This window comes from Lolium perenne, chromosome 2, assembly GCF_019359855.2.
Source record: "Lolium perenne isolate Kyuss_39 chromosome 2, Kyuss_2.0, whole genome shotgun sequence".
Classification (NCBI taxonomy): domain Eukaryota; kingdom Viridiplantae; phylum Streptophyta; class Magnoliopsida; order Poales; family Poaceae; genus Lolium; species Lolium perenne.
The window spans coordinates 269,260,910-269,288,185 of NC_067245.2; the positions used below are offsets into that span (position 1 = coordinate 269,260,910).

The window sequence follows — 27,276 nt, forward strand, 5'->3', positions numbered from 1 at the left end:
GAGGCTTGCAACTTATAGGATGTCTTATACATAACACATGTGATTTATTACTACCGTTGACAAAATTGTTTCTATGTTTTCAAAATGAAAAGCTCTAGCACAAAAATAGTAATCCATGCTTCCCTCTGCGAAGGGCCATTCTTCTACTTTATTGTTGAGTCAGTCTACCTATTCTTTCTATCTTAGAAGCAAACACTTGTGTAAACTGTGTGCATTGATTCTTACATGTTTACCTATTGCACTTGTTATATTACTTTGTGTTGACAATTATCCATGAGATAAACATGTTGAAGTTGAAAGCAACCGCTGAAACTTATATCTTCCTTTGTGTTGTTTCAAAGCTTTCTACTAAGAATTTATTGCTTATGAGTTAACTGTTATGCAAGTCTTATTGATGCTTGTCTTGAAAGTATTATTCATGAAAAGTCTTTGCTATATGATTCAGTTGTTTACTCATTATCTTCATCATTGCTTCGAATCGCTGCATTCATCTCATGTGCTTACAATAGTATTGATCAAGATTATGATAGCATGTCACTTCAGAAATTATCTTTGTTATCGTTTACCTACTCGAGGGCGAGTAGGAACTAAGCTTGGGGATGCTTGATACGTCCCAAACGTATCTATAATTTCTTATGTTCCATGCTACTTTTATGATGATACTCACATGTTTTATACACACTTTATATCATTATTATGCATTTTCCGGCACTAACCTATTGACGAGATGCCAAAGAGCCAGTTGCTGTTTTCTGCTGTTTTTGGTTTCAGAAATCCTAGTAAGGTAATATTCTCGGAATTGGACGAAATCAATGCCCAGGGGCTTATTTTTCCACGAAGCTTCCAGAAGACCGAGGGAGAAACGAAGTGGGGCCACGAGGCGACGCCACACTAGGGCGGCGCGGCCCTACCGTGTGGGTCCCCTGTGACTCTTCCGACTCCGCCCTTCCGCCTACTTAAAGCCTTCGTCGTGAAACCCTCTGTACCGAGAGCCATGATACGGAAAACCTTCCAGAGACGCCGCCGCCAATCCCATCTCGGGGGATTCAGAAGATCGCCTCCGGCACCCTGCCGGAGAGGGGAATCATCTCCCGGAGGGCTCTTCATCGCCATGATCGCCTCCGGATCGATGTGTGAGTAGTTCACCCCTGGACTATGGGTCCATAGCAGTAGCTAGATGGTCGTCTTCTCCTCATTGTGCTATCATATTAGATCTTGTGAGCTGCCTATCATGATCAAGATCATCTATTTGTAATGCTACATGTTGTGTTTGTTGGGATCCGATGAATATTGAATACTATGTCAAGTTGATTATCAATCTATCATATATGTTATTTATGTTCTTGCATGCTCTCCGTTGCTAGTAGAGGCTCTGGCCAAGTTGATACTTGTGACTCCAAGAGGGAGTATTTATGCTCGATAGTGGGTTCATGCCTCCATTAAATCTGGGACAGTGATAGAAAGTTCTAAGGTTGTGGATGTGCTGTTGCTACTAGGGATAAAACATCGATGCTTTGTCTAAGGATATTTGTGTTGATTACATTACGCACCATACTTAATGCAATTGTTTGTTGTTTACAACTTAATATCGGAAGGGGTTCGGATGATAACCTGAAAGTGGATTTTTTAGGCATAGATGCATGCTGGATAGCGGTTTATGTACTTTGTCGTAATGCCCTGATTAAATCTCATAGTACTCATCATGATATATGTATGTGCATTGTTATGCCTTCTTTATTTTTCAATTGCCCAACTGTAATTTGTTCACCCAACATCTGTTTATCTTATGGGAGAGATACCACTAGTGAACTGTGGACCCCGGTCCTATTCTTTACATCTGAAATACAATCTACTGCAATTGTTCTTTACTGTTCTTCGTAAACAATCATCTTCCACACAATACGTTTAATCCTTTGTTTACAGCAAGCCGGTGAGATTGACAACCTCACTGTTACGTTGGGGCAAAGTACTTTGATTGTGTTGTGCAGGTTCCACGTTGGCGCCGGAATCCCTGGTGTTGCGCCGCACTACATTTCGCCACCATCAACCTTCAACGTGCTTCTTGGCTCCTACTGGTTCGATAAACCTTGGTTTCTTTCTGAGGGAAAACTTGCTACTGTACGCATCACACCTTCCTCTTGGGGTTCCCAACGGACGTGTGTTAACTGCACGCATCAGCCGTCTGTGGGGATTGGAGGTTGCAAGGTCGTGATTTTGATGGCATCGTCAACATCATCATCTACTGCAAGCAACGCGATTGTCGGAGGTAAACGAGTTCAACCTGATCTCGCCGATTTCGTTCCTCACCCTCTCGCTCGTTTTCATGCATATGCCGATCTGGAGGAGTCGACGGAGATGACGTTCGGGAGCTTCTGCTTCCTCGTCGGGAAAGAAGGATCGCATCGTCTTGCGGCACCGATTTTTTTTGGACCGTCAGCGGTCGATTCCAATTTCTCGGGATCATCAGCATCATCCATCGAGTCAGGCAACGAGGAATTTTCGCCGCCACGCTTCACCAAGCCAGCCGACGGCGGGGCAATCACCGATCTGTTCGGAGACATGACTTTCGGGTCGTTCACGGATTCCGATCTGGAAAGCGACTCGGAAAGCTTCAACAGCAATTTCAACAACCATGGCTTCACCAACTTCGACTTCATCGACACCTCTGCTGATAGTAGGGAGGTCTTCGCCGATCTATACGATGGTGTCACCGACCCTGAGGATGATGAAAACACAACTGCAATATATCACCAAGTCTATGCAATCGGTGGAACAAGTAGACAAGAGGATGAAGAGTCTGAGGCTTTCGATGATTTGGGAAATCCTTACATGGATCCCGCAGATCTCACGCGTGGAACCGGCAACAAGTACATCAAAACCACGCCACGAGAAAAAGTGCAGCTGCCGCAGGAAGCGTGGATAGAGCTCAGAAAGCCATGGATGGATAGGAGCTGATGACCACTACAGCTACGCTGCAGGCGTTGCAAGCTTATCAATATAAAATCGCTCGTTCTAAACGGGAGCTATAAAAACAAATGGTGATACTTGATGAAAGAAGAGCTGCATATACTGCATCAAGTGAGCGCAGGGCCAACCTGAGTCGAAAATCGAGAACTTCGGGAGATAGTCACAGGAACACCCGTTCAAAAGAAAGATCTCGACTAGCAAACGTGCCCGAGGCAAATCGGGAGAACTTGATCCAGAATCTCGACATATATTTTATGTCAATAGATACGAGAGGGAACATCATCCCGAAAACCCCGGAGGCAGGGTATATGGCGACACACGCTTACATAATGGCATCCAAACCACCTCAAGAAGATCCCGGAGAGTCATTGTACCAGATGACTATGGCAGGAGTCTGTACTATGGGGGCAGCAATAGTAGGAAGAGAAGTTGCGCCACAACCCGAAAGTGCTCCACGCAAAAATAGTCCAAGACAAAATAGTCCTCGACCCACTGCGGTGGCGGCGCGAGATCCCCAAGAGATGGTGACACAAGGAACACGGTGACCCAAGCTCGAGTCGATAGAGCACGAGAGGAGAGGAACCGCCAAACTAGAACACGAGAACGTCAGCACTCACCAGAAGTTAGTGATGAGGACTTGTGTGGACTCCTTTTCTTTACCCGACGTGTTCGCATAACTTGAGTGCCTTCTAGATTCAAGTTGCCTCACAACTACAAAAAGTTCGACGGATTGCAAGATCCTGTGGATTGGCTAGTTGATTATTTAGAGATAGTGAAGTTGATGGGTGGAACCATATTTATTTTATAAGGGTTTTGTTAAACTCGTTTTATCAACTATTTTTGGTTATATGGTTTACTAACTATTTATTTTATAAGTTGAGAATCTTTTTTAGATGGAGGAAGTATATAATACAGTAACAGCATCCGGCCCACATTTTATAGTCACACCTTATTCACCTATTGTCCAGCAAAACATGTCGACCGAAGGAGGGTGATTAAGCAGATGGCTATGATACGTCTCCAACGTATCTATAATTTCTGATGTTCCATGCTAGTTTTATGACAATACCTACATGTTTTGCTCACACTTTGTAATGATTTCATGCATTTTCCGGAACTAACCTATTAACAAGATGCCACAGTGCCAGTTCCTGTTTTCTGTTGTTTTTGGTTCCAGAAAGGCTGTTCGGGCAATATTCTCGGAATTCGACGAAACTAAGACCCAACATCTTATTTTTCCCGGAAGACCCCAGAACACCAAAGGAGAGTCAGAGGCGGGCCAGAGGGCCACCACACCATAAGGCGGCGCGGCCCCAGGCCTGGCCGCGCTAGCCTATGGTGAGGAGGCCCCAGGCACCTCCCCGCGCCGCCTCTTCGCCTATAAGACCCCTTTCGACCTAAAAACGCGATACCAATTGACGAAACTCCAGAAAGACTCCAGGGGCGCCGCCGCCATCGCGAAACTCCGTTTCGGGGGACAGAATCTCTGTTCCGGCACGCCGCCGGGACGGGGAAGTGCCCCCGGAAGCCATCTCCATTGACGCCACCGCCTCCATCATGCTCCGTGAGTAGTTCCCCCATGGACTACGGGTTCTAGCTGTAGCTAGTTGGTACTCTCTCCCCCATGTACTTCAATACAATGATCTCATGAGCTGCCTTACATGATTGAGATTCATCTGATGTAATCGGTGTTGTGTTTGTTGGGATCCGATGGATTGTTACATTATGATTAGTCTATCTATAAAGTTTGTGAAGTTATTGTTGCTGCAATCTTATTGTGTTTAATGCTTGTCACTAGGGCCCGAGTGTCATGATCTTAGATTTAAGCTCTATACTTATTGCTTAGATTGTATCTACAAGTTGTTTGCACATGTCTATGTCCGGAACCCGAGGCCCCAGAGTGACAGCAACTGGGATAACTGGAGGGGAAGGCTTAGATATGAGGATCACATGTTTTCACGGAGTGTTAATGCTTTGCTCCGGTGCTCTATTAAAAGGAGTACCTTAATTTCCAGTAGATTCCCTAGAGGCTCGGCTGCCACCGACTGGTAGGACAAAAGATGTTATGCAAGTTTCTCATTGCGAGCACGTATGACTATATATGGAAAACATGCCTACATGATTAATAATCTTGATGTTCTGTCTTAATGCTATTTCAATCCTATCAATTGCCCAACTGTAATTTGTTCACCCAACACTTGTCACTTGTTATTTGAGAGTTACCACTAGTGTAGATAGCTGGGAACCCCGGTCCATCTTTCATCATCATATACTCGTTCTATATGTCATTGGAAGTAGTATCAACTATTTTCTGGTGCCATTGCCTCTGTGTTACTATTACTCGTATTCTTGTTACTATTGCTCTCATATTACTGCTACTTTCACATCACCCCTGTTACTAGTGCTTTTTCCAGGTGCAGCTGAATTGACAACTCAGTTGTTAAGGCTTATAAGTATTCTTTACCTCCCCTTGTGTCGAATCAATAAATTTGGGTTTTACTTCCCTCGAAGACTGTGGCGATCCCCTATACTTGTGGGTTATCAAGACTATTTTCTGGCACCGTTGCTGGGGAGGCATAGCTCTACTCATAAGTTCACCTGGGGAGTACACTCTACCTCTCTCTCTCTGTTTTTATTTTATTTTGTTTTGCTTAGTTTATTTCTGTCTAGTATTATTTTGCCTAGTTTACTTTTGTTTAGCTTGTTTTTGTTTTGTTTTATTTTTCCTATATACCCGAAAATCCATAAAAATTTGAAAAACCGAAAAATTAAAATTTGTTGTTATGGAAAAACCCACAACCTATTTGGAGCTTATAGAATTATATAATAATTATAGAGAATCAAGAACGGGAAAAGTTATGAGTGCTGTGATAGAAAAATTGAATACAATTGCTAAAATCTTTCTTAAACGCCATGATATAAACTGTTGCTCTAAACAGGATACTAAACATCTTAAATTTCAATGTGGATTTAGTGAGGAAGTTTTAATTAAGAACTATAATTGGAATAGCTATATTCATCTTGGGTTCGAAGAGGTAGAACAATTTGTCTTATTTATGGGAGCTTCTGAGATCGAATCCTTCATGTCTAAAAATTATGAAACTTGTGTTGTTTGTAAGGACCTTAAAGATTATGTCTCTTCTATCCTTAATTTTTGCATAGAAAGTTACAGTGATAATCCTTATATCATTGATTATAAAGAGAGACTCATTAATGCACAAGAATGCACTCACAATTTGCAGGAACCTGTGGAACAAGAAATTGATGAACCTGAAAGCTCATTGGATGAAAAAAAGGAGGAAATTGATGAACCTGAAAGCTCATTGGATGAAAAAGAAGAGGAGAGTGATGAACAAAAGGAGGAAGAATGGATTAGCTACCCATGCCAACCTTCTAATGAGAGTAACTCTTTATTTCTTACACTATTTAATTGTCCTCCATGCTTACCAAAGGAGGATGAATGTTATGTTCCTGTGGATTCTCTTGAAATATTCCCTATGAGTAAAACTTGTGAGAATAATTATGCTACTATTATCTATGATAATCCATGCTATTTTGATAAATCTTATGATAATGCTTTGTTTATGCCTGATATCGAAATGCATGGTACTAAAGAGTTTTGCTTGGCAAATGTTAATGATAAATCTCTAGATGATGGTCCTATGTTACTTGATAATATTAATTGTACTACTAATGAAAATGGGATTGAAAAGGTCTTGACTTTATCTAGGAGTCCCATATCTCTTGAGAATGATCAATCATCTTGTTATATTATTGATAAAAGTGGATTCGAAAGTTTTGATCCCATTATTTTTGAGCTTGATAAAAATTATGTGTTGGTAGATCATGAAAAGTATGCTGCATGTGATAGTTATATTGTTGAGTTTATCCATGAAGCTACTGAAAATTATTATGAGAGAGGAAAATATGGTTGTAGAAATTTGCATGGTACTAAAACACCTCTCTATATGCTGAAACTTTTGAAGTTACTCTTGTTTTATCTTTCTATGCTTGTCACTTTGTTCTTCATGAATTTATTTGTGTATAAGATTCCTATGCATAGGAAGTGGGTTAGACTTAAATGTGTTTTGAATTTGCTTCTTGATGCTCTCTTTTGCTTCAACTCTTATTTCTTGCGAGTGCATCATTAAAATTGCTGAGCCCATCTTAATGGCTATAAAGAAAGCACTTCTTGGGAGATAACCCATGTCTTTATTTTGCTACTATTTTGTTGTGTCTTGGAAGTTGTTACTACTGTAGCAACCTCTTCTTATCTTTATTTTATTGCATTGTTGTGCCAAGTGAAGTCTCTAATAGAAGGTTGATACCAGATTTGGATTTCTGCGCAGAAACAGATTTCTATCTGTCACGAATTTGGGCAGGGCTCTCTGTAGGTAACTCATAAAAATCTGCCAATTTACGTGCGTGTTCCTCAGATATGTACGCAACTTTCATTAGTTTTGAGTTTTCTGATTTGAGCAACGGAAGTACCTCTTAAAAATTCGTGTTTACTGGCTGTTCTGTTTTGACAGATTCTGTCTCTGTTTTTTTGCATTGTCTCTTGTGGACTTTAAACAAGGCTTTCTAGACGTGGAGAGCTGTAGCTAATGTTTTATTGAGTTCTTGCAATGTTTCACTACAAGACCAAAGTGGATTAAAGTTCTTTGAGTACTAACCCCTCTAATGAACTTTATGAGAAGTTTGGTGTGGCAGAAGTTTTCAAGGGTCAAGAGAGGAGGATGATATATGATTAAGAAGAGTGAAAAGTCTAAGCTTGGGGATACATTTCAAGAAGACTCAAGCGTCTAAGCTTGGGGATGCCCAAGGCATCCCCTTCTTCATCAACAACTTATCAGGTCATTTCTAGTGAAACTATATTTTTATTCTTCCACATCTTATGTGCTTTACTTGGAGCGTCTGTGTGCTTTTATTTTTGCTTTTGAATAAATTCGGATCCTAGCAATCCTTGTGTGGGAGAGAGACACGCTCCGCTTTTCATATGAACACTTGTGTTCTTCATTTTACTTTTAATGTTCATGGCGGAGTTGAAAACCGCAACACTTATTGGTATTTGGTTGGAAACAGAAAATACTTCATATTGTCTTGAATAATTTGATACTTGGCAATTGTTTTGAGCTCTCAAGTAGATCATGTTTAAGCTCTTGCATCATGTAGTTTAAACCTATTAGTGGAGAACTATCGTAGAGCTTGTTGAAATTGGTTTGCATGATTGGTATCTCTAAGGTCTAGATATTTTCTGGTAAAAGTGTTTGAGCAACAAGGAAGACAGTGTAGAGTCTTATAATGCTTGCAATATGTTCTTATGTAAGTTTTGCTTTACTAGTTCATACTTGTGTTTGCTTCAAACAACCTTGCTAGCCAAAGCCTTGTACTGAGAGGGAATGCTTCTCGTGCATCCAAAACCTTGAGCCAAAACCTATGCCATGTGTGTCCACCATATCTACCTACTATGTGGTATTTTCTGCCATTCCAAGTAAATACTTCATGTGCTACCTTTAAACAATTCAAAACTTTATTACTCCTTATTTGTGTCAATGTTTTATAGCTCATGAGGAAGTATGTGGTGTTTTATCTTTTGATCTTGTCATTTACTTCGGACAGACTTTCACCAATGGACTAGTGGCTCATCCGCTTATCCAATAATTTTGCAAAAAGAGCTGGCAACGGGGTTCCCAGCCCCAATTAATTAACTTGCATTAATAATTCTCTTCACATGCTTTGCCCTGATCTATCAGTAAGCAACTTAATTTTGCAAATAGACACTCCTTCATGGTAAGTGAATGTTGGAAGGCACCCGAGGATTCGGTTAGCCATGGCTTGTGAAAGCAAAAGGTTGGGAGGAGTGTCAACCATAAATAAAACTAAAATACATGTGTAAATAAAAGAGAAGAGGGATGATCTACCTTGCTGGTAGAGATAACGTCCTTCATGGGAGCCGCTCTTGAGAGTCTGGTTGATGAGGTAGTTAGAGTGCCCACTACCATTCGTTGACAACAACAAACACCTCTCAAAATTTAATTTTATATTCTCTATACGATTTCAAAACTTAAAAAGCTCTAGCACATGATTTAATCCATGCTTCCCTCTGCGAAGGGCCTTTCTTTTACTTTATGTTGAGTCATTTTACCTACTCCTTTCCATCTTAGAAGCAAACACTTGTGACAACTGTGCATTGATTCTTACATACTTGCTTATTTGCATTCATCATATTACTTTGTGTTGACAATTATCCATGAGATATGCATGTTGAAAGTTGAAAGCAACTGCTGAAACTTACATCTTTCTCTGTGTTGCTACAATGTCTTTATTTTAAATTTATTGCTTTATGAGTTAACTCTTATGCAAGACTTTTTGATGCTTGTCTTGAAAGTACTATTCATGAAAAGTTTTGCTATATGTTATCTATTTGTTAGCAACTATAGATCATTGCCTTGAGTCACTTCATTCATCTCATATGCTTTACAATAGTATGATCAAGGTTATGTAAGTAGCATGTCACTACAGAAATTATTCTTTTTTATCGTTTACCTACTCGAGGGCGAGTAGGAACTAAGCTTGGGGATGCTTGATACGTCTCCAACGTATCTATAATTTCTGATGTTCCATGCTAGTTTTATGACAATACCTACATGTTTTGCTCACACTTTGTAATGATTTCATGCATTTTCCGGAACTAACCTATTAACAAGATGCCACAGTGCCAGTTCCTGTTTTCTATTGTTTTTTGTTCCAGAAAGGCTGTTCGGGCAATATTCTCGGAATTCGACGAAACGAAGACCCAACATCTTATTTTTCCCGGAAGACCCCAGAACACCGAAGGAGAGTCGGAGGCGGGCCAGAGGGCCACCACACCATAAGGCGGCGCGGCCCCAGGCCTGGCCGCGCCAGCCTATGGTGAGGAGGCCCCAGGCACCTCCCCGCGCCGCCTCTTCGCCTATAAGACCCCTTTCGACCTAAAAACGCGATACCAATTGACGAAACTCCAGAAAGACTCCAGGGGCGCCGCCGCCATCGCGAAACTCCGTTTCGGGGGACAGAATCTCTGTTCCGGCACGCCGCCGGGACGGGGAAGTGCCCCCGGAAGCCATCTCCATTGACGCCACCGCCTCCATCATGCTCCGTGAGTAGTTCCCCCATGGACTACGGGTTCTAGCTGTAGCTAGTTGGTACTCTCTCCCCCATGTACTTCAATACAATGATCTCATGAGCTGCCTTACATGATTGAGATTCATCTGATGTAATCGGTGTTGTGTTTGTTGGGATCCGATGGATTGTTACATTATGATTAGTCTATCTATAAAGTTTGTGAAGTTATTGTTGCTGCAATCTTTTTGTGTTTAATGCTTGTCACTAGGGCCCGAGTGTCATGATCTTAGATTTAAGCTCTATACTTATTGCTTAGATTGTATCTACAAGTTGTTTGCACATGTCTATGTCCGGAACCCGAGGCCCCAGAGTGACAAAGAATCGGGATAACTGGAGGGGAAGGCTTAGATATGAGGATCACATGTTTTCACGGAGTGTTAATGATTTGCTCCGGTGCTCTATTAAAAGGAGTACCTTAATTTCCAGTAGATTCCCTAGAGGCCCGGCTGCCACCGGCTGGTAGGACAAAAGATGTTATGCAAGTTTCTCATTGCGAGCACGTATGACTATATATGGAAAACATGCCTACATGATTAATAATCTTGATGTTCTGTCTTAATGCTATTTCAATCCTATCAATTGCCCAACTGTAATTTGTTCACCCAACACTTGTCACTTGTTATTTGAGAGTTACCACTAGTGTAGATAGCTGGGAACCCCGGTCCATCTTTCATCATCATATACTCGTTCTATATGTCATTGGAAGTAGTATCAACTATTTTCGGGTGCCATTGCCTACGTATTCTTTATATCTGCTGTGTTACTGTTACTATTGCTCTCATATTACTGCTACTTTCACATCACCCCTGTTACTAGTGCTTTTCCAGGTGCAGCTGAATTGACAACTCAGTTGTTAAGGCTTATAAGTATTCTTTACCTCCCCTTGTGTCGAATCAATAAATTTGGGTTTTACTTCCCTCGAAGACTGTTGCGATCCCCTATACTTGTGGGTTATCAGGCTACAACCCATCTAAATTCTTCCTTCCCACCAAATCCATCCACATTCATCCTTCGAACGGAGCTAAAGTTTTTTGCATGAGGGCATCTCCAGCGGCGCGACGCAAATGGACGCTGAGCGACCTTTTGTGTCCACCGTGACCGAAAATGCGTCTGGCACTACCTCCAGCGGCGCGACGCATAGTGATCGGGCCGTCCGTGCGGATGCTGAGCGGACGCGCAAAGTGTCTGCTCGGTCCTTGCACGGGCCCGCCTGGCAGGGACACAACTGGATCGTCTTCTGCGGCATTACTTGCGAGCGGCGCGCTGCAGCCTTTGCAGGGCCGCGTTAATGGCGCGCCTCGGCTTCCGCGAGCGTGCGCAGCGAGGCGGCGTTGTAGTGGCAGGCCATTGAAGGCGAGATGGCGTTCGAGCCTCTTAAAGGGACGCTGCCGGCGGCCATTTCCCCGACCAAACCATTGCCACATCCCACACTATCCACCCCACCGACGCCATGGGGAAGAAATGCTAGCCGTTCCGCAAGACCAAGAACGACCACGAGTCTAGCGGCTCGCGGTCCGGCAAGAAGGCACGGGTCGGCCGGTACGTCCGCGTCGACTTCGTGCGGCAGCTATGGGAGGAAAACCGGCCGGTACCATGGCTGGACGCGAACTTGACGGGAGGGGCTGGTACCTCAACTCGAGGCGCGTGCCGGTCCCCCGTGCCGCGCGAGGGCCGAGAGCGGCGGGACGAGGTGCGCCGCCGCCGAGCGATCTTGCCGCCGGATCCGCGGGAGGATCCGACTTACGCGCTGAACTCCTACAACTGGATTTCATTCGGGACGTGGGAGTTCGACGCGCGCCGCCACGCTGGCTACCTCGCCGACGTAGACTACTTCGAGCGCCACAGAAGAAGAAGAGAACGACCAGTAGGACGCGGACGAGGACGACGATGAGGACGAGGACGTGACCATGGCACAGTACGACCACGACGACGGCAGGCCAGCGTGGGATCCGGAGACCCAGCCGCCGGACATTTCCGAGGAGGAGGCCATTGCCATGGCACTGGCCAACAGCGAGCAGGACGAGCTCAACGAGCTCGCTTTGTGGGACGGGCTCGCAATCCAGCTCCGCGAGTCAGCGCTCGCGCAGGGGAGGCCGGCGACTCCTCCGGCCGCGCCGACGCGTTCCAACGAACGCGCTCCGCATGCTGCTCCAGCGTGGGATCCCTGGCCACAACCTCCTGCCCATGCGGCGGTACCTCCTCCACCGCCGGCGTACGAGCTTCCATGGCCGACGCCGGAGTTGATTGACCTCGTCAGCGACGACGACCAGTAGGCAGCACCTACTTTTAGCACGCCTTTCTGGCTTTTTTATGTTTTTTTATTAATGTAAATTATGGCTTCATGAATGAAAAAAAAAATTATGCGTCGTGCCGCTGGAGCCACCCCCGACGCAAACGGACGCCCGGACGATTTCGACCATTTGACCTGACGCAAACGGTCTGTTTGAACGAAATGCGTCGCGCCGCTGGAGATGCCTTCGCATCCAAAAATGTGTAAATGCGAAGGCAGAAGGCAGAGCTGTTTGGTCAGAGGCGTGCCTCGCGCGTGACAGGCTGACAGCGACTGGTCCTCGCCCATGGCAACATTCTTACATCTCCATGGCGACATCCAACCTCCGTTTTTTATCAACTCCCAGAAAATATCCACTTTTATGTACTCCGAAAGTGCCTAAAATTCGATTCTTTCCCTGCCCACATACTCGTATAAGTGCTCAGCATAGCTGTCACGCAATCGAACTTCGCAGGAAACTTGGTTCTAGCACTCACTTATCGAAAATAACTTTATACTACTCTGTCCTAGGTAAGTGTTTTGTCTTAATATTTATTTATGTTTGAATATAGCAAGTTGCCGAACTAATTTGCCTGTGGAGTGAGAAAAATGGTCGCCACGTGATCACATCCTGCACACACTCTCTTCCCTATGACCCCTACCTGTTTATATATATAAATGTTTTCTGAAACTATCTATTTATACCACATTGTATCGTGCTGTGTGGTCATCGTGCATTCGTGCATAGGACTTCTTTGAGCTTCCGCTTGCGATAGTTCAGTTTCATTCAATACTAGCACCACCACCAAACCTAGGTCGCTGCATTTGCTTCACCAATCGCCATGGGCTCCCTCGCCGCCGCCGACGAGCCACTGCCTCCGCTCCGGTACCCTCCGGCTCGCCGCGACGGCGACATTGTGGACGACTACCATGGAGTTCTCGTCCCGGACCCCTACAGATGGTGAGTGATTCGAATGTTTGCCGCCTGATTCTTTCGTTCTTCAGGGAATCTCGTATTGGTTTGCTCTCTTTTTTCGATGAGCACTACATAGTATATGCATGTTCGTTTCCGCATATATGTTTCCTACGGCCCACGGAAATGTTAGTTCTTCGGTTCTTTCTGCGTCCATGACCTTTGCCCAACTTGATACATGTATAGACCGGAGAGAAGCAGTCGATTAGCACATCCAAGATTCAGACTGTTTGACGTTTTCAGCTAAGGTATATCTAAAAATGCCGAATTTTGTGGAAAAAATGTATAGTTCGTTTTCATGAAAGGAGTACGGTTCTAGATCAAGGAAAAGTCACTTGGTCAGCCATTTTAGCACACAAAGTACAGCTTCTGCTATACTAGAAGACGCAATATCCTTGGGCACTACAGTAATTGCACTTGCTGATTGCATTCACCACGCCGGAAGAGGATCATTGCTCCATTCATTCATTTCACTGTGGTTGCATTGCAGCAAATACACCGAGCTCGTGGCACGCATGCGCCCCCTGTATCTATCTGTAATCTGCACTGTACGCCACGTGCTTCTCTGGATTGTGGATTGTATGCAGTAGACTGAAGAACTGCCGACACCCGCACTTTTTAATCTGCTACATAAGAACTCACACTTCTTAGGAAAAATTTGCTATAGGACACTGTTATTTTCTGGCATTTGCTGAAACACACCGCTCGATTGTGTCTTTGCTATGTACCATAACAATTTCGTGACACATTTGTTAGAACACACCACCTGGCTGAAAACAGAAAGTTTTGCCCTTTGTCTTCAAAACCAACCATCCCCGTAAAAGTGCAAAACTTTTCGTTTTTAGCCAGGTGGTGTGTTCTGGCAAATGTGTCACAAAATTGTAATGGTATCTAGCAAAGACACAATTAGACGGTGTGTTTGAGCAAATGCCAAAAAATAACGGTGTCCTGTGGCAAATTTTCTCCTTCTACTTTCGTCAATATTTTGCGTAAATCCAGGGCCGGCTCTGGCCCAGGGCAAGAAGTGCGACGGCCCGGGGCCCAACCAAAACGAGGGCCCATTATTTCTGTCACAGTGTATATATAGGAAAAGATAGAAGAGAAAAATTTAAGCCCATCTAGCATGCACGCAACTTAAATTGGGTCCATTTATAGAATTTGCCCTAGGTCCCTCCAAATTCTAGAGCCGGCCCTGCGTAAATCTATGATAAGTAATTTGGGTTGGAAGGAGTATTATAAATACTGATATTTTTTATATAGAGTAGTTAGTACACACTGTAATTAAAAAACAGAGGAAGTGATAGTTTCCTTCCTAGATAGAGGCATAGAGCCAATGATATTTGTAGCGATGGCGGCACGTTGTGTAATAAATTCCGTGAGTGACGCACATCTCGCCGTTGTGTACGTGCAGGATGGAGGATCTGGAGTCGGATGAGGTGAAGGAGTTCGTGCGCGCGCAGGCGGCCGTGTCCGACGCCGTGCTGGCCACCTGCGACCACCGCGGCCGCCTGCGAGGGCAGCTGACGGCGCTCCTGGACCACCCGCGCCACCGCGCCCCGTTCAAGCGCGCCGGCAGCTACTTCTACTTCCACAACCCGGGCCTCCTCCCCCACGCCGCCCTCTACGTCCAGCACGGGCTGGGCGGCGAGCCCCAGGTGCTGCTCGACCCGAGTGCGCTCAGCGACGACGCCACGGTGTCGCTGTCCATGGTCGGCGTCAGCGACGACGCCGAGCACCTGGCCTACGGCACCAGCGCCAGCGGCAGCGACTGGGTCACCATCAGGGTCATGCGCGTCCGCGACAGGCACCTCCTGCCCGACACCCTCTCCTGGGTGAAGTTCTCCCGCGTCGCGTGGACGCGCGACGGGAAAGGGTTCTTCTACTCTCGTTTCCCTGCTCCAAAGTAAGTTGCTGTAGATTGTACTACAAGTGTGATAAAAATGGAGTATCTTGTGCTTCATGCTTGGTGTGGTTTTGATGAGCAGAGACGACGATGGGGCGTCTGATTCTGGGATCAGGACTGATGTCAACCTCAACCACGAGGTCTACTACCATCTCCTTGGAACGGAGCAGTCTGACGACGTGCTGTGTTGGAAAGACCCCGAACATCCAAAGTACATCTACACCCCTGAAGTTACAGAGGACGGCAAGGTACACTAGGCATTGAACCTTAACATTGACAGAAACAGAGAGATTATTCAGTAGCTGATATCTTTTCTTTTGCTACTCTGCTGCAGTACGTGCTCCTGTCAGTTGCAGAAACTTCAGAGCCGGTGAACAAGCTCTACTACTGCGACCTCTCATCCCTTCCCCACGGTCTGTCAGGCCTCAAGGGAACCCACGGAATGCTTCCGTTCGTGAAGCTCATCGACGAATTCGAGGCCTACTACGGAGTCATCGCCAACGACGGCACCCAATTCACCATCCTCACGAACAAAGACGCTCCCAGGTACAAGCTCTCGCGGGTCGACGTCGGTGACCCGCAGTCCTCGTGGACCGACGTTCTCCCTGAGGACGACAAGGCCGTCCTGGAATCGGCATGCGCCGTCCACGGGGACAAGCTACTGGTGAACTACCTTTCGGACGTCAAGTACGTGCTGCAGATGAGGAGCCTGGCCACCGGGGAGCTGCTGCACGACATACCCATCGACATCGGCAGCGTCAACGGGATCTCCGGCCGACGGGCCGACTCCGAGGTGTTCGTCGAGTTCGCGAGCTTCCTTACTCCGGGGATCGTCTACCGGTGTGATCTGAGCAGTGGGGTTCCTGAGATGAGCATCTACAGAGAAATCTCGGTTCCAGGCTTCGATCGCACGGACTTTGAAGCCAAGCAGGTAATACATTAGCTTAGCTGAATGAACCATGCGTAAGGTGTTTGCGGTTCAGTTAACCTTTGCTTGCTTTTTCAGGTGTTCTACCCGAGCAAGGACGGGACCAAGATCCCGATGTTCGTGGTGTCCAGGAAGGGCATCCACCTCGACGGGTCGCACCCGGCGCTGCTCTTCGGCTACGGCGGGTTCGGCATGAGCGTGACGCCGCAGTTCAGCGCCGCGCGCGTCGTCCTCATGAGGAACCTCGGCTTCGTGGCCTGCATCGCCAACATCCGGGGCGGCGGGGAGTACGGCGAAGGCTGGCACAAGGCCGGCTCGCTCGCCAACAAGCAGAACTGCTTCGACGACTTCGTCGCCGCCGGCGAGTTCCTCGTGGCCGCTGGGTACACGAGCCCGAGCCGACTCTGCGTCGAGGGCGGCAGCAACGGGGGGCTCCTGGTGGCCGCCTGCATCAACCAGGTTAGTTTTCTTGGTCTGTGCCGCGTCGTTGCAGCAACAGAAGATTGGTCGCTTATGCTGCAGCGGGGTTGTTTTGCTGTTGCAGCGGCCTGATCTCTTTGGGTGTGCTCTTGCTCACGTCGGTGTCATGGACATGCTCCGGTTCCACAAGTTCACCATAGGTTTGCTTTTGGGCCTGTCCCCTCCTGAGAATCACATCTTGTTCGTTTCCTTGTGTAAGTTTTTCATGTTATGAACTTGATTGATGCAGGTCGTGCATGGACTTGCGATTTCGGCTGCTCGGAGAAGGAGGAGGAATTCCAGTGGCTGATCAAGTATGGAACTGAACTGACGAAATAACAGTCTCTGTCTTTTCTCGGCTCGAATTAATCTTTCAGACGACCACGAACGCAGGTACTCCCCGCTGCACAACGTGAGGCGGCCGTGGGAGAAGTGCGCCGCCGGAGACCACCGCCGCCGCCAGCAGTACCCTGCGACCATGCTGCTGACGGCGGACCACGACGACCGCGTCGTGCCGTCGCACACTCTGAAATTCCTCGCGGTACGTAAAAGCTTCCTGTTTCCTTTTGACGCTTTTGAACGAGATCGGCCGTTTTCCGTATCACCAGCTGACGATCTGTTCGGTTTCATCCGTCAGACGATGCAACACGTGCTGTGCAGGAGCGTGGAGCAGAGCCCGCAGACGAACCCGATCGTCGCCCGGATCGACCGCAAGAGCGGCCACGGCTGCGGCCGCTCCACGCAGAAAATTGTACGTACGCACGCGATTTACTGATTTGCGCCGGAAAACCATCGTCTTCTTCATTCTTCTGCCTTGAAATTTGTTTTGTGACTGAATCGCTTTCTCATGCATATGGAGTATATTCGTTGCGTGGACTGCAGATCGACGAGGCTGCGGATCGTTACGCGTTCGCAGCAAAGATGATGGGGGTCTCTTGGATCGATTGAGTTGGATCTCTGCGCATACCTGATAACTGCAGCTACACGATTGTAACTGCAATTAACTATTGCAATTCGAGCTCTAATTCCATGAGGCATTACTCGATCCGCCTATATTACTAGTTGGGAAAAAATTGAAGTGGTTCATAAAGGCAGCTCTTCTCGCTTCACTAAGCGAGGGAGTAAGAGGAGATGTTCATGGGTGCTTCTCCTCCTCTCCCGCTCACATAGCCACGCGTATCACACATGTTGCATGAATCAAGTACGGGTTAGAAATGGCCTTGACAGAAGATTAATTTTTCTGCTTGGTGCACCGAGTGGGCATATACGTGTCAACACGCTTGTGCATGCTTGATTCCTACCCGACTTGCATAGTCACAAAGGGTTCCTCTTCGTCTTGCTAAGAATCATATCTTTTTTCTATTCTTACACTTACCTATCATATGAATCAAAGAAGCCCTTCGAGGAGCCTCCCCTACTGCTAGTAGACAGTAATTACAATCGACCGACTTCACTTTCCCATCCCCACTTGTATCGCCCCTCATTCGCTCTCCTTGTGCTCGACGGTCGGCCCCTCCCCTCCCCACCCCTCTTCGACGGTGCACGGTGACAAAACGGGTGAGAGACCCCTCCGTGTACATTTCTAGGCTAGATTTTTGTTCTATTTTGACTTTATGCCAGTGTCTTGTAGCTACGCGCATGAGGTCGGCTAGATCTGACGCATGTTAGGGTTCCTCTTTGTCATGTTGATTCTTTGGAGGTCTTAGTTCGATGTTATGTCAGTGTCTTGGAGCTATGCGCAGGAGGTCGGCTAGATCTAGCGCAGGTTAGGGTTCCTCTTCGTCTTGCTAATGCTTTGGAGATCGTAATTCAGCAGGACCGAGTAGAGCATTTAGGAGTCTCCTTCAATAAAGACATGGCGTGTGGAGCTCCAGCTCTAGCTAGTTATGTTCTTCCTGGTTGCTACGGTGGAGAGCAATGGAGCAGTCTAGACGGTGTAGGAGCTTCTAGGGAGGTTTGGTTGAGTGCGAGGTGGAGTTCATGCTTAGTAGTGGGGAATCCCTTTGTGGATCAGATGTTGGTGAAGCGGCCGCTCCATTTCAATCTCGGAGTAAATCCTTCAATGGACCTTTTGCCATCGACATCTCTGGCTGAAAGGTAGCTACTCCCACCTTGGATACCGGCAACAGGTAAACACGGTTGTTCAACCTCCACGTGTTTGTGCCTTGTTGGAGGCATTTGTCTCCGGGAGAGTGTGCTCCCGCCGTAGCACTCCAAGTGGTCACGGTTGTCCGTGCTCGGAAGGTTTGACAAGATCATGGTCGAGGAGCTGGAGGAAGGTCTGGACCGGATTGTTCTTTCATTTTTTTGGTTCTAGGATCTCAAGTGCAAAAGTTTATGTTCAAGTTGTAATTTTATTTCTCCCGTGAGATCCTTTATGTAAAATGTACTCCACCGCCCGATGAAATGAAAGACCCCTCCACCGCCACGAAACGGAAGACCTCTCTTCCCGTTGAATCAAAAACACTTAAAACACTTTTTTTTTGCATGACCTCAATTGACAATGGGTTACTGATGTAATATGAGAAAGAGGTGTGTCAATGGAAAAAATAATAAGATCTTCACGTCAGACTCCACGTATTTGATCCTCCACGGCCAGCGTCCACACGAGTTGTTGTACAACCAGAAGACTCTAGAAGGTGTTTCGTGCCGGAACGAACCTGAAAAGCAACACGCACGCGTACACAATAAGCGACTCGCACAGACATAACCCAAACGCGAGCCCTAGACTGACCGGGCCGGGCATCTTACCGGAATCCCAATCCAGACCTCAGCTTCCCCCAATTCCCACCGCCGATCGGCCGCCGCGATGCCGAAGAAGATGGGCGTCAACTCCAAGGCGGAGGCGGCGCGCGAGCGCCGGTCCGCCGAGGAGTCGGACCGGCGCCAGAAGGCGGAGCGGTCCAAGGAGGAGGAGTACTGGCGCGAGGCGGAGGGGTCCAAGCCCCGCGCCGCGCGCCGCCGCGAGGAGGAGGCCGAGAAGAAGGCCGAGGCGGCCGCGCGCAGGGCCGAGAACCGCCGCCTCGCCGAGGCCGAGGAGGCCGCCCTCGCCAGGGCCGCCGCCTCCAAGACCGACGCCCGCAAGGCCAACCGCGTCGCCGCCCCCGCCGCCAAGGTCACCGAGGCCGAGCTGCTGCGCCGCCGCGAGGAGGAGCGCCTCCGCCTCGAGCGCGACGCCGAGGCCGCCAAGAAGCGCGCCGCGCGGGTCAGCGAGGAGGAGGAGTACGAGCGCGTCGTCGTCGTGCCCAACACCAATAGGGACGACTCCATCGTCGAGGCGTCCTCCGTCGGCGAGGCCATCGCCCGGATGTCGCTCGTCAACTCCGAGTCACCCTTGCCTGCCGACAGGCATCCCGAGCGTCGCCTCAAGGCATCCTTCAAGGTATATTCCTATGTGCTTCTTCTTAGTCCAAAGTTTATAGTAGATGTCTACTCAACACAACTGCTGCGTAAGTTTGAAATTTGATGATATATACTATATAATCACAAAGAGAAGGTATTTCTACGCTATTAGGAGTTTAGGAACAACTAAAACACGGTAGGATTTTATCGTTCCATGGACATTTGGTTTGCTGACAGTGACAAGTATTATCTAGAGGTGAATTGTGAGGATGCGCAAAAGTAACTTCTTCTGGTACGAGCTGCACAGGTGTGCTAGATGGTGCTTGTTTGCATTTGTTTCGATGCTCCATGAACACCATTAGAGACAGTATGAAATATCAAATTTGTATAATTTCCTAAGACAGGATGACATGAGTTCATATCGGATATTGTAGTGCCAGTTGCTCCTTGAACATAATGAGTGCAGTATCTTGTATGCTACTTATTGGTTTATTTCTTGTATGCTAACAACGCATATGCTGAGGGCCAAAAAGGAGAAGTTTATCGAAAGGAGGTCTCGCATCTGATTAGCTAGCCAGCGAGGCAATAGCTTACCAATGTGATGGCCAGTAGATGGTCCGAGACGATGACCAGCTACTGTACCTTTAACTGTCAGTCATGGCTTGCATATCAAAGAAGGACATGTATTTGTGTGTGAGCAATACATTTAGTCTTATGATCTTGCTGTCACTTTAGTTCCAACTTCAACACTGACTTCTGATTGGTAGATTTTTTTTTTTCATGTCATTTACAACAGTTTTATGTATTACTATATGCCTTCATGTTACTTTGCAACATCGTACATTGAATGCTATTTAGTTTACTCATAGTGGGTCATTTAGTTTTACTGTCGTATGCTATGGTGGAATATTCATGGTCACTAGACATCTGTTTCTTATAAACACATTTGAATTATCTGTATGACAGGCATTCGAAGAGGCGGAACTTCCTAGGCTGAAGGAAGAAAAGCCAGGCCTAACACTGAAACAGTACAAAGACATGATATGGAAGCTATGGAAGAAATCGCCAGACAACCCTTTGAACAAGGTTTGCTCTTAATGTTATATGCTACTGTTTTTTCCTATTATATTTCCTATATGCGCCCCAGATTTTCTTGGTTTTGTCAAGTTATACTGCCTTTAACATTATAGCATGCAATTTGTAATTATATGTTGCATAATTATAGTCCACAAGGACCTTGTGGCGATCTATCAATGGATAAGAAAGAGAATGGGGGCAAACCTTGACAATAGGTCATGGCATCACATTAAGTTTAATGTATTTAATGAAAAAAAAATTCCATTAGTAGTATTTATCTCACAAGTGATTCTGGACATTCCATGCTTTTCAACTTGGAGAGCAGAAGTGGTGGTGTATGATATTCTAGGGTTTGTTGTCTTGCCTGAGTTCTGACTAATTATCATGTGCAGGCGGCTGAGTGAGGATGCACTCCTAGTTTCCTACTTAATGATATGATCTCTATGGTGAGTTTTCATGGGATAAATGGGCACATGTTACTGGTGTTTACTGTTTGTGGAACAATAACACGCCTTAACACGCAGGCATCCAACAGAACTGAACTGCAGCTGCCTCGATATCTTTGTTCGTGGACTGGATTGTGTGGCGGAGCTTGAACCAAACACTGGAGCTTCTTGGCTAATAATCAATGAATTGATGCAGTGTATATTGTGAGGCTTACTTCTCATTTGAGATTTTGTCCAATTTTCTCTTGTACTTAGATATGTTTGGGTATGTTAGTACTTGAATATTCAACAGTTGCCATATCGGAATTATGGATAATATGAGATAATTATGTTATTTTCTCTGCCCATGTCTTTATAATCCTTCTGAGTTATTCATCTGATCATAGTGATTGTAGAGAAAGTAGCACTGGCGTGAATATTTTTTTTTTGAGAGACCCTATCAACAATGGTGGCTCTCCACAGGTAATTATGATTCCACCAGGTCTTGCATGACTCAACTTGGAGGTGTCAATGAGGCAATACCGCGAGCGACTGTGGGTTGTGAGGTGGTTGTGGTCTTAGACAACCTCAGCCCTTTTCTTTTTTTGAAACGGAGGCAATAGCTTTGCCTCATCCATCAATTAAGAAAATTAAGAAAAGAGCAAACAGTTCTTAGGAGAAAATCGTGTGAAAACATACAACAACAGGGCAACACACACCCAAAACCAGGCCTAACATAGACCCAAACAACAAACTACCACAAGAGGACAGGCGGCACCCACTCTAGCCAACACAAATAACGACAAGACCAACACAAATAACCACAAGACGACGAACACTCCAACACCGCACTATGGCATGAGGGGTACCGCAACAACATCTCCGGGCATATTTGACTTAACAACCCCATCAACAATAGGAACCAAACGCATGCTAGAAACATGCGAGCGAGAGACTCAACAACACCAATTTTCTCAAAGCCAATTGCGTGACTCGATGGAGAAGCCACAACCGAGATCTCGTGCAAGTAGTCGAGTTGTTTACGATGAAATATGGATTTCATTAATCATGAATAGAGATTACAGCCACATTGTCCAAGTAGTCGAGTCAAGTAGAATAGCACCAATCTCAGCATGCCGTCTACTCATGAACTCGGACCATACTTTGCAAGCTCATGACTTGCAACGGTTTGCTGCGATGAATCTCACTAATTTTTACATCCTTGTCACCATGAACCAGCAGTTTGATGTGATCGTCCAACTTGTACAACAATAAAAATCACACACGTATACAAATACCACATCCATCAACTTCACACTATGGTATCGGATATTGGTTATTTCAGAATACAATCATAGTTCATCTGTAGCTGTTTTCCTCATATGTTGGCGGCTTCGGCCCTAGTAGGCTGGTCATCATCCTGCGCACACAAGGAAGCTTTCAAAGATCAGTATGCATGCATGATGTATAATCTAGCACTCATCGTCGTGCTGTTTCGCAGCTAGTTTCATTGCTGGAAGGAAGAACCGAACACTAACCTTTGGACCCTGCCCTGCGGCTTTCTGCAGCACCCAAATCCCAAACAACAAACATGTCAGTCAGTTGTTGCTTCCCCGGTCTTTCTTCAGTAAATTTCGTAAGAGTGGGCACACTTGCCTTTCTTTCGGCCTTGCTACGATCTCGTTACGGCGTGCCACCACACCTGTTGACGTTGAGGGTGCGATTCTTGGAGGCTGCTCGCCTACTCTGGGGACGGTCTTCACCTGAAAGAAAAGATGACATGATCAATGATCAGACCTTTTTTTATCGTCTTGTTTACATTGTGCATTGGCCATGGCACAAGATAAATCACAGCATAAACTCACCAGATTCCTGAACTGAAGATTGTAGAACATCTGCAGGTAGCATTGTTTGGCCACTCTCTCTTGCTTGTTCAGCGTCCTCCAGAAGCCATACATTGATCCCATGTTCAGCACTTTAGTTGCATAAATCTTCCATGTGTAGCTGCCATCATGTATAACACGTGGTTAATATTTTCTTACCAGGTGATAGGAAGATTGGTGCCTACCATTCATGAAGCAGCATGAGAGTTGGTGCCTACCATTCATAGATGCGCTGAAGTCCAGCAGTGGACACCTTGTTCCAGTAGCTTGGGTCTTCCTTGCACGTCTGGAAAAAGTTTGCAATCTTGGTGCCTGCCTCCCTGCCATTCATTGGGTTTATGTGGAAACCCGAGACCCCGTCGACAATGATCTCGGCTGGCCCTCCTTGGTTTGTTGCGAAGGTTGGCAGCCCGCAGTTCATTGCCTCGATGACTGTTAGCCCAAATGCTTCATAGAGAGCAGGCTGAAACCAGATACAAGAGGATTATGAGCCTAGATTTGAGGTTTCATTGCAAGAAATAAAGAAAATTCTAGAGTTGAGGTATTATGCACTGGTTAGTTACCCCATAGCATACATTTCAGAGGACGGAGGCATATGCTGTTTAAACCGAGCAGCTAGTTTTGTAGGTTATTGCATACCTGAACAAATGCACCCTTCGTATCTGCGATGTAACGGTACAGCTCGCCATTACGGACACGGTCAGTCTGTGCCTTAATCCATCGGATCTGTCCTTTCAGTTGGTATTTGTCAATCAAACTGTGCATCTTGTTGATCTCCTCTATCTCTTCTCGGTCCTTGGACTGTGCAGCATTCAGGAGGCCTGCCACGACGACAAGGTTCACAAGGTCCCTGAGCTTCTTGTCCTGGCCATACAACTCGACTAGTCCAGTGATGTTCTTCACCTTGTCCAGTCTTGCCATCGAGAAGATGACTGGCTTATTTCTGTCTGCCAGATAGCCTCTGATTTGGTAGCATCACAACAGTTAGTAACTTGGTCTGATCAAATAAAAGTATGTGGTTTACCAAGGGACTCACATGTGTTCATCGGTGTCCTCCTTACTGTACAGTAACTCTTCAATCTGTGGATGTAAAGCTGTCAGGCGCTTCTGCTTCTGCGTGAAGGGGAAGTAGACGGACTGATCGGCACCAGGTGCAGCAATGTTGAACTTTGGATCAAAGACATTGATGCCCGTGGCGAAGCGGCAAAGCCCGGGCATTGTGAATGCATAGTGGTGTTCATATTGACCAGGCTTCTCTTTGCTGCATCATATATTCATGTTAAAAAAAATCTAGGAGCAAGTACTCAAGCATTCTTAGAGCACTGAAGTTACAGTATGGTTCAGTATACAGACCTTCCAGCTATTTCTTGGTATGTGCTAGTTATGATGAAGTCAGTAGTGTTCATGGCGATCATATCAGCAGTGAATTGGCAGGAGAAGTGGTACTTCTGGTCGAGTTCTCTCCACTTGACATCTGAGTCCTGATACTTAGTCTTCTCCAGAGCATGTGCAATTGTTCCCTGTTAGGAAGACCATTTAGGGATGTCATATCAACTGTGATTGTTAACAAGAGAAATCCTGAGTAATCCTATTTGATTAAAAAAACATCACCTGTGTGACTCCTAGTTTGCTCGACATGAGGGATGCCACCAAGTTGCCATCGGTGTAGTTGCCAATGATGAGGTCTGGCTTGCCCTCCATAATGTCAAGAATTTTGGCAGAGGCATCCTGAAATTATGCCGGGACAAAATTTTACTCAAGACAACATCACTAACAGAAGAGTGCTGATAATCAACAACTCGTAGCTGGCAAACCTGAGCATATCTCTCTAGGTAAGGGTAAATGTCAAACCGGGAAACCCACTGGCGCAAATCCTTCCCATCTTCGGTCTTGAATGGCACGCGGAGTATGTGTGAATATTTTGTATTCTCAACTGGTTCGAGCTCCACATTGCATTTTGTGCCTTTGGAATCTGGTATCAGTCTTGTTAGCTGCAGCACAATAGTAGCCATTAGTCCACCGGTTCGACAAATGACATAGCAATAAGATCACAGTGTAATATGCTTTACCACAAGAATCTTTGGTGTTATATGCAAACCCTGCTGCTTGATTCTTTGCAGCAGCTCCTCTTCCATGGACCTGACTTGGTCTAGGATGTAGACGACCTGTTACATAGTAACCATGCCTTCAGAGTATGATAACCTGACCAGAGTACCATTTTCCTAATATTTGATGATATTGATACCTGACCACCAGTGTCTGGCAAGCCTAGAACCTTCTCTTGGCCAAAGTAACCATGGATAGAGAAGACAACAATGTTAAATATGGATGGAACCCTGCTGAAGAACTTCTCCATCTTGATAGGATCCGGTGCCTGGAGCACTTCAGATAGGAAATTCAGCGTCTCCTTGCACCTTTCGGCAGTGTCACCCCATCCTTTCTCCAATCCCCACTCCTGAAATCTGCAAGACCAATGTAAAGAAACCTTAGGCATGGTTGCACATTGTTGGCGCCATGAATTTTATAGCTACATAATGTGATGGCACATTACCTTTGTTCAAATTTCAAATATGGTGTGTATCTTGGCAGCCCACTAACAAAAACTTCTGCAAGGAGCAGTGCTGTCTGAAGCTTTTCCACCGTGTCAATTGTGTCGTTAACCATCAGCTTCTGCATGTTTATAAGGATATATAAGTCCAACCAGTATCTTATTCTTGATACTTTGATAATCTCTGTGGTATGAATGACTGACATCCTTACCTCACCGCGGTAATTCAGGGCAAGTAAGTAGTCTAGCAATGGCTTCATGCTTTCAGGCTTGCCACTCAACTTTGAAGACATGAATTTAGAGACGAATTGCATCCCATTCCCTATGGATGAGGGAAGTGTGAGATGAGGCGTTGAGAGGTCAAGAGCGCCGAAATCAACTTCCAGTGAATTGTCATCCTTGGCCCTGAAATTCACATGAACATACATCTTTTTCAGTTTCACACTTATACTCATGACATAGAATCAAATATCATTTCTCATCCTTGTGACGCTTATATTATATTAGAAAATTAATACCATTTCTCATCATATAATGTCTCTTTGAACTTCAGATATTCCGATGGTGTGATTCCTTCGACCGACAGATCATCGGCATGAACTTTGACGTATTCCCAGATGCCAGGGTTCATTCTAACAGCGAATGCAACAAATGGTGGTAACACTACCGCTTCCTGCAAACATAAGGATACACAATTTAATACTCTCCATCGTTCAAACATTATTCAAGATGCAGAAGGAAATTGGTTAATTTTGAAGTGAACTAACCTGGGTCGAACAAATAATGTAACCGAGAAACCCTTCAGCGAGCTTTTCCTTCTCGGCTTTGTCATCGAGTGATTTTTCCAGCTCCTCCATGAGCTGCTGATTCTTCAGGAGCCTCCTACCTTTCGATATGTACCTGAAATATTTTTGCTCAGATTTCAGGATGGAAGCTTACACAGCAGCAACATCACATGAAGAATAAGCTTTTACATGCAATACAACACAAATAATTTTGATCCAGCTAATGCAACATCCAAAGTTTGGATTTTAATACCTCTGGAAGCATCTCTTCATCTGGTACCGGCTTTGCCGCAGTGCATCGGGCATGCTCTCGGCAACACTATCCATTCTTTTGAAGCTAAGCTTGGAGGCCATGGTGAGAGGCTACCAGGCTTGTTAAGGTTGGTGGAGAAGGTCCACGAACTCTATTGGGAAGGCAACTGAGAAAGTATGTTGTGTGATTGTCTGGGTGTTGATGCACGATAATTTATAGAAGAGGAGCACCCATACGTTCCTCCCTGGAGAAAGATTTCTTTAACGTGGACGTAGCTGGAGATTGCAATTTGCAAGA

At 45.9% G+C, this 27,276-nt stretch overlaps 3 protein-coding genes across 5 annotated transcripts; 2 read left to right on the forward strand and 1 right to left on the reverse strand.

Moving 5' to 3' along the window:
* The first annotated feature begins 12,823 nt into the window (after positions 1 to 12,823).
* On the forward strand, positions 12,824 to 17,851 carry LOC127335949 (uncharacterized). Of its 2 annotated transcripts, none has more exons than XM_051362684.2 (10): positions 12,824 to 12,934; positions 14,788 to 15,279; positions 15,362 to 15,527; positions 15,614 to 16,210; positions 16,286 to 16,666; positions 16,752 to 16,827; positions 16,917 to 16,980; positions 17,060 to 17,207; positions 17,304 to 17,417; positions 17,549 to 17,851. In XM_051362684.2, the coding sequence occupies exons 2-10, from the start codon at positions 14,789 to 14,791 to the stop codon at positions 17,612 to 17,614; spliced, it is 2,103 nt and encodes a 700-aa protein (XP_051218644.1). In that variant the 5' UTR covers positions 12,824 to 12,934; position 14,788; the 3' UTR covers positions 17,615 to 17,851. The 2 variants fall into 2 exon arrangements, with proteins under 2 accessions (XP_051218644.1, XP_051218642.1); XM_051362682.2 differs by lacking the exon at positions 12,824 to 12,934 and adding an exon at positions 13,094 to 13,364 and having other exon boundaries at positions 17,549 to 17,846.
* Positions 17,852 to 19,391: 1,540 nt separating this feature from the next.
* Positions 19,392 to 21,863, forward strand: LOC127335951 (uncharacterized). Of its 2 annotated transcripts, none has more exons than XM_051362687.2 (4): positions 19,392 to 20,048; positions 20,975 to 21,094; positions 21,478 to 21,531; positions 21,610 to 21,863. In XM_051362687.2, exons 1-3 carry the CDS (start codon positions 19,476 to 19,478, stop codon positions 21,487 to 21,489), a joined length of 705 nt encoding a protein of 234 aa, XP_051218647.1. In that variant the 5' UTR covers positions 19,392 to 19,475; the 3' UTR covers positions 21,490 to 21,531; positions 21,610 to 21,863. The 2 variants fall into 2 exon arrangements, with proteins under 2 accessions (XP_051218647.1, XP_051218648.1); XM_051362688.2 differs by having other exon boundaries at positions 21,621 to 21,863.
* Positions 21,864 to 22,546: 683 nt separating this feature from the next.
* On the reverse strand, positions 22,547 to 27,215 carry LOC127335947 (sucrose synthase 7). The gene is made up of 17 exons (XM_071826668.1): positions 26,980 to 27,215; positions 26,709 to 26,841; positions 26,460 to 26,614; positions 26,154 to 26,346; positions 25,945 to 26,063; positions 25,639 to 25,855; positions 25,463 to 25,558; positions 25,208 to 25,384; positions 25,005 to 25,121; positions 24,747 to 24,913; positions 24,430 to 24,654; positions 24,033 to 24,354; positions 23,612 to 23,856; positions 23,376 to 23,514; positions 23,167 to 23,273; positions 23,049 to 23,072; positions 22,547 to 22,930 (listed from the first exon to the last, which is right to left on the reverse strand). The coding sequence occupies exons 1-17, from the start codon at positions 27,078 to 27,080 to the stop codon at positions 22,870 to 22,872; spliced, it is 2,598 nt and encodes an 865-aa protein (XP_071682769.1). The 5' UTR covers positions 27,081 to 27,215; the 3' UTR covers positions 22,547 to 22,869.
* Positions 27,216 to 27,276: the final 61 nt, after the last annotated feature.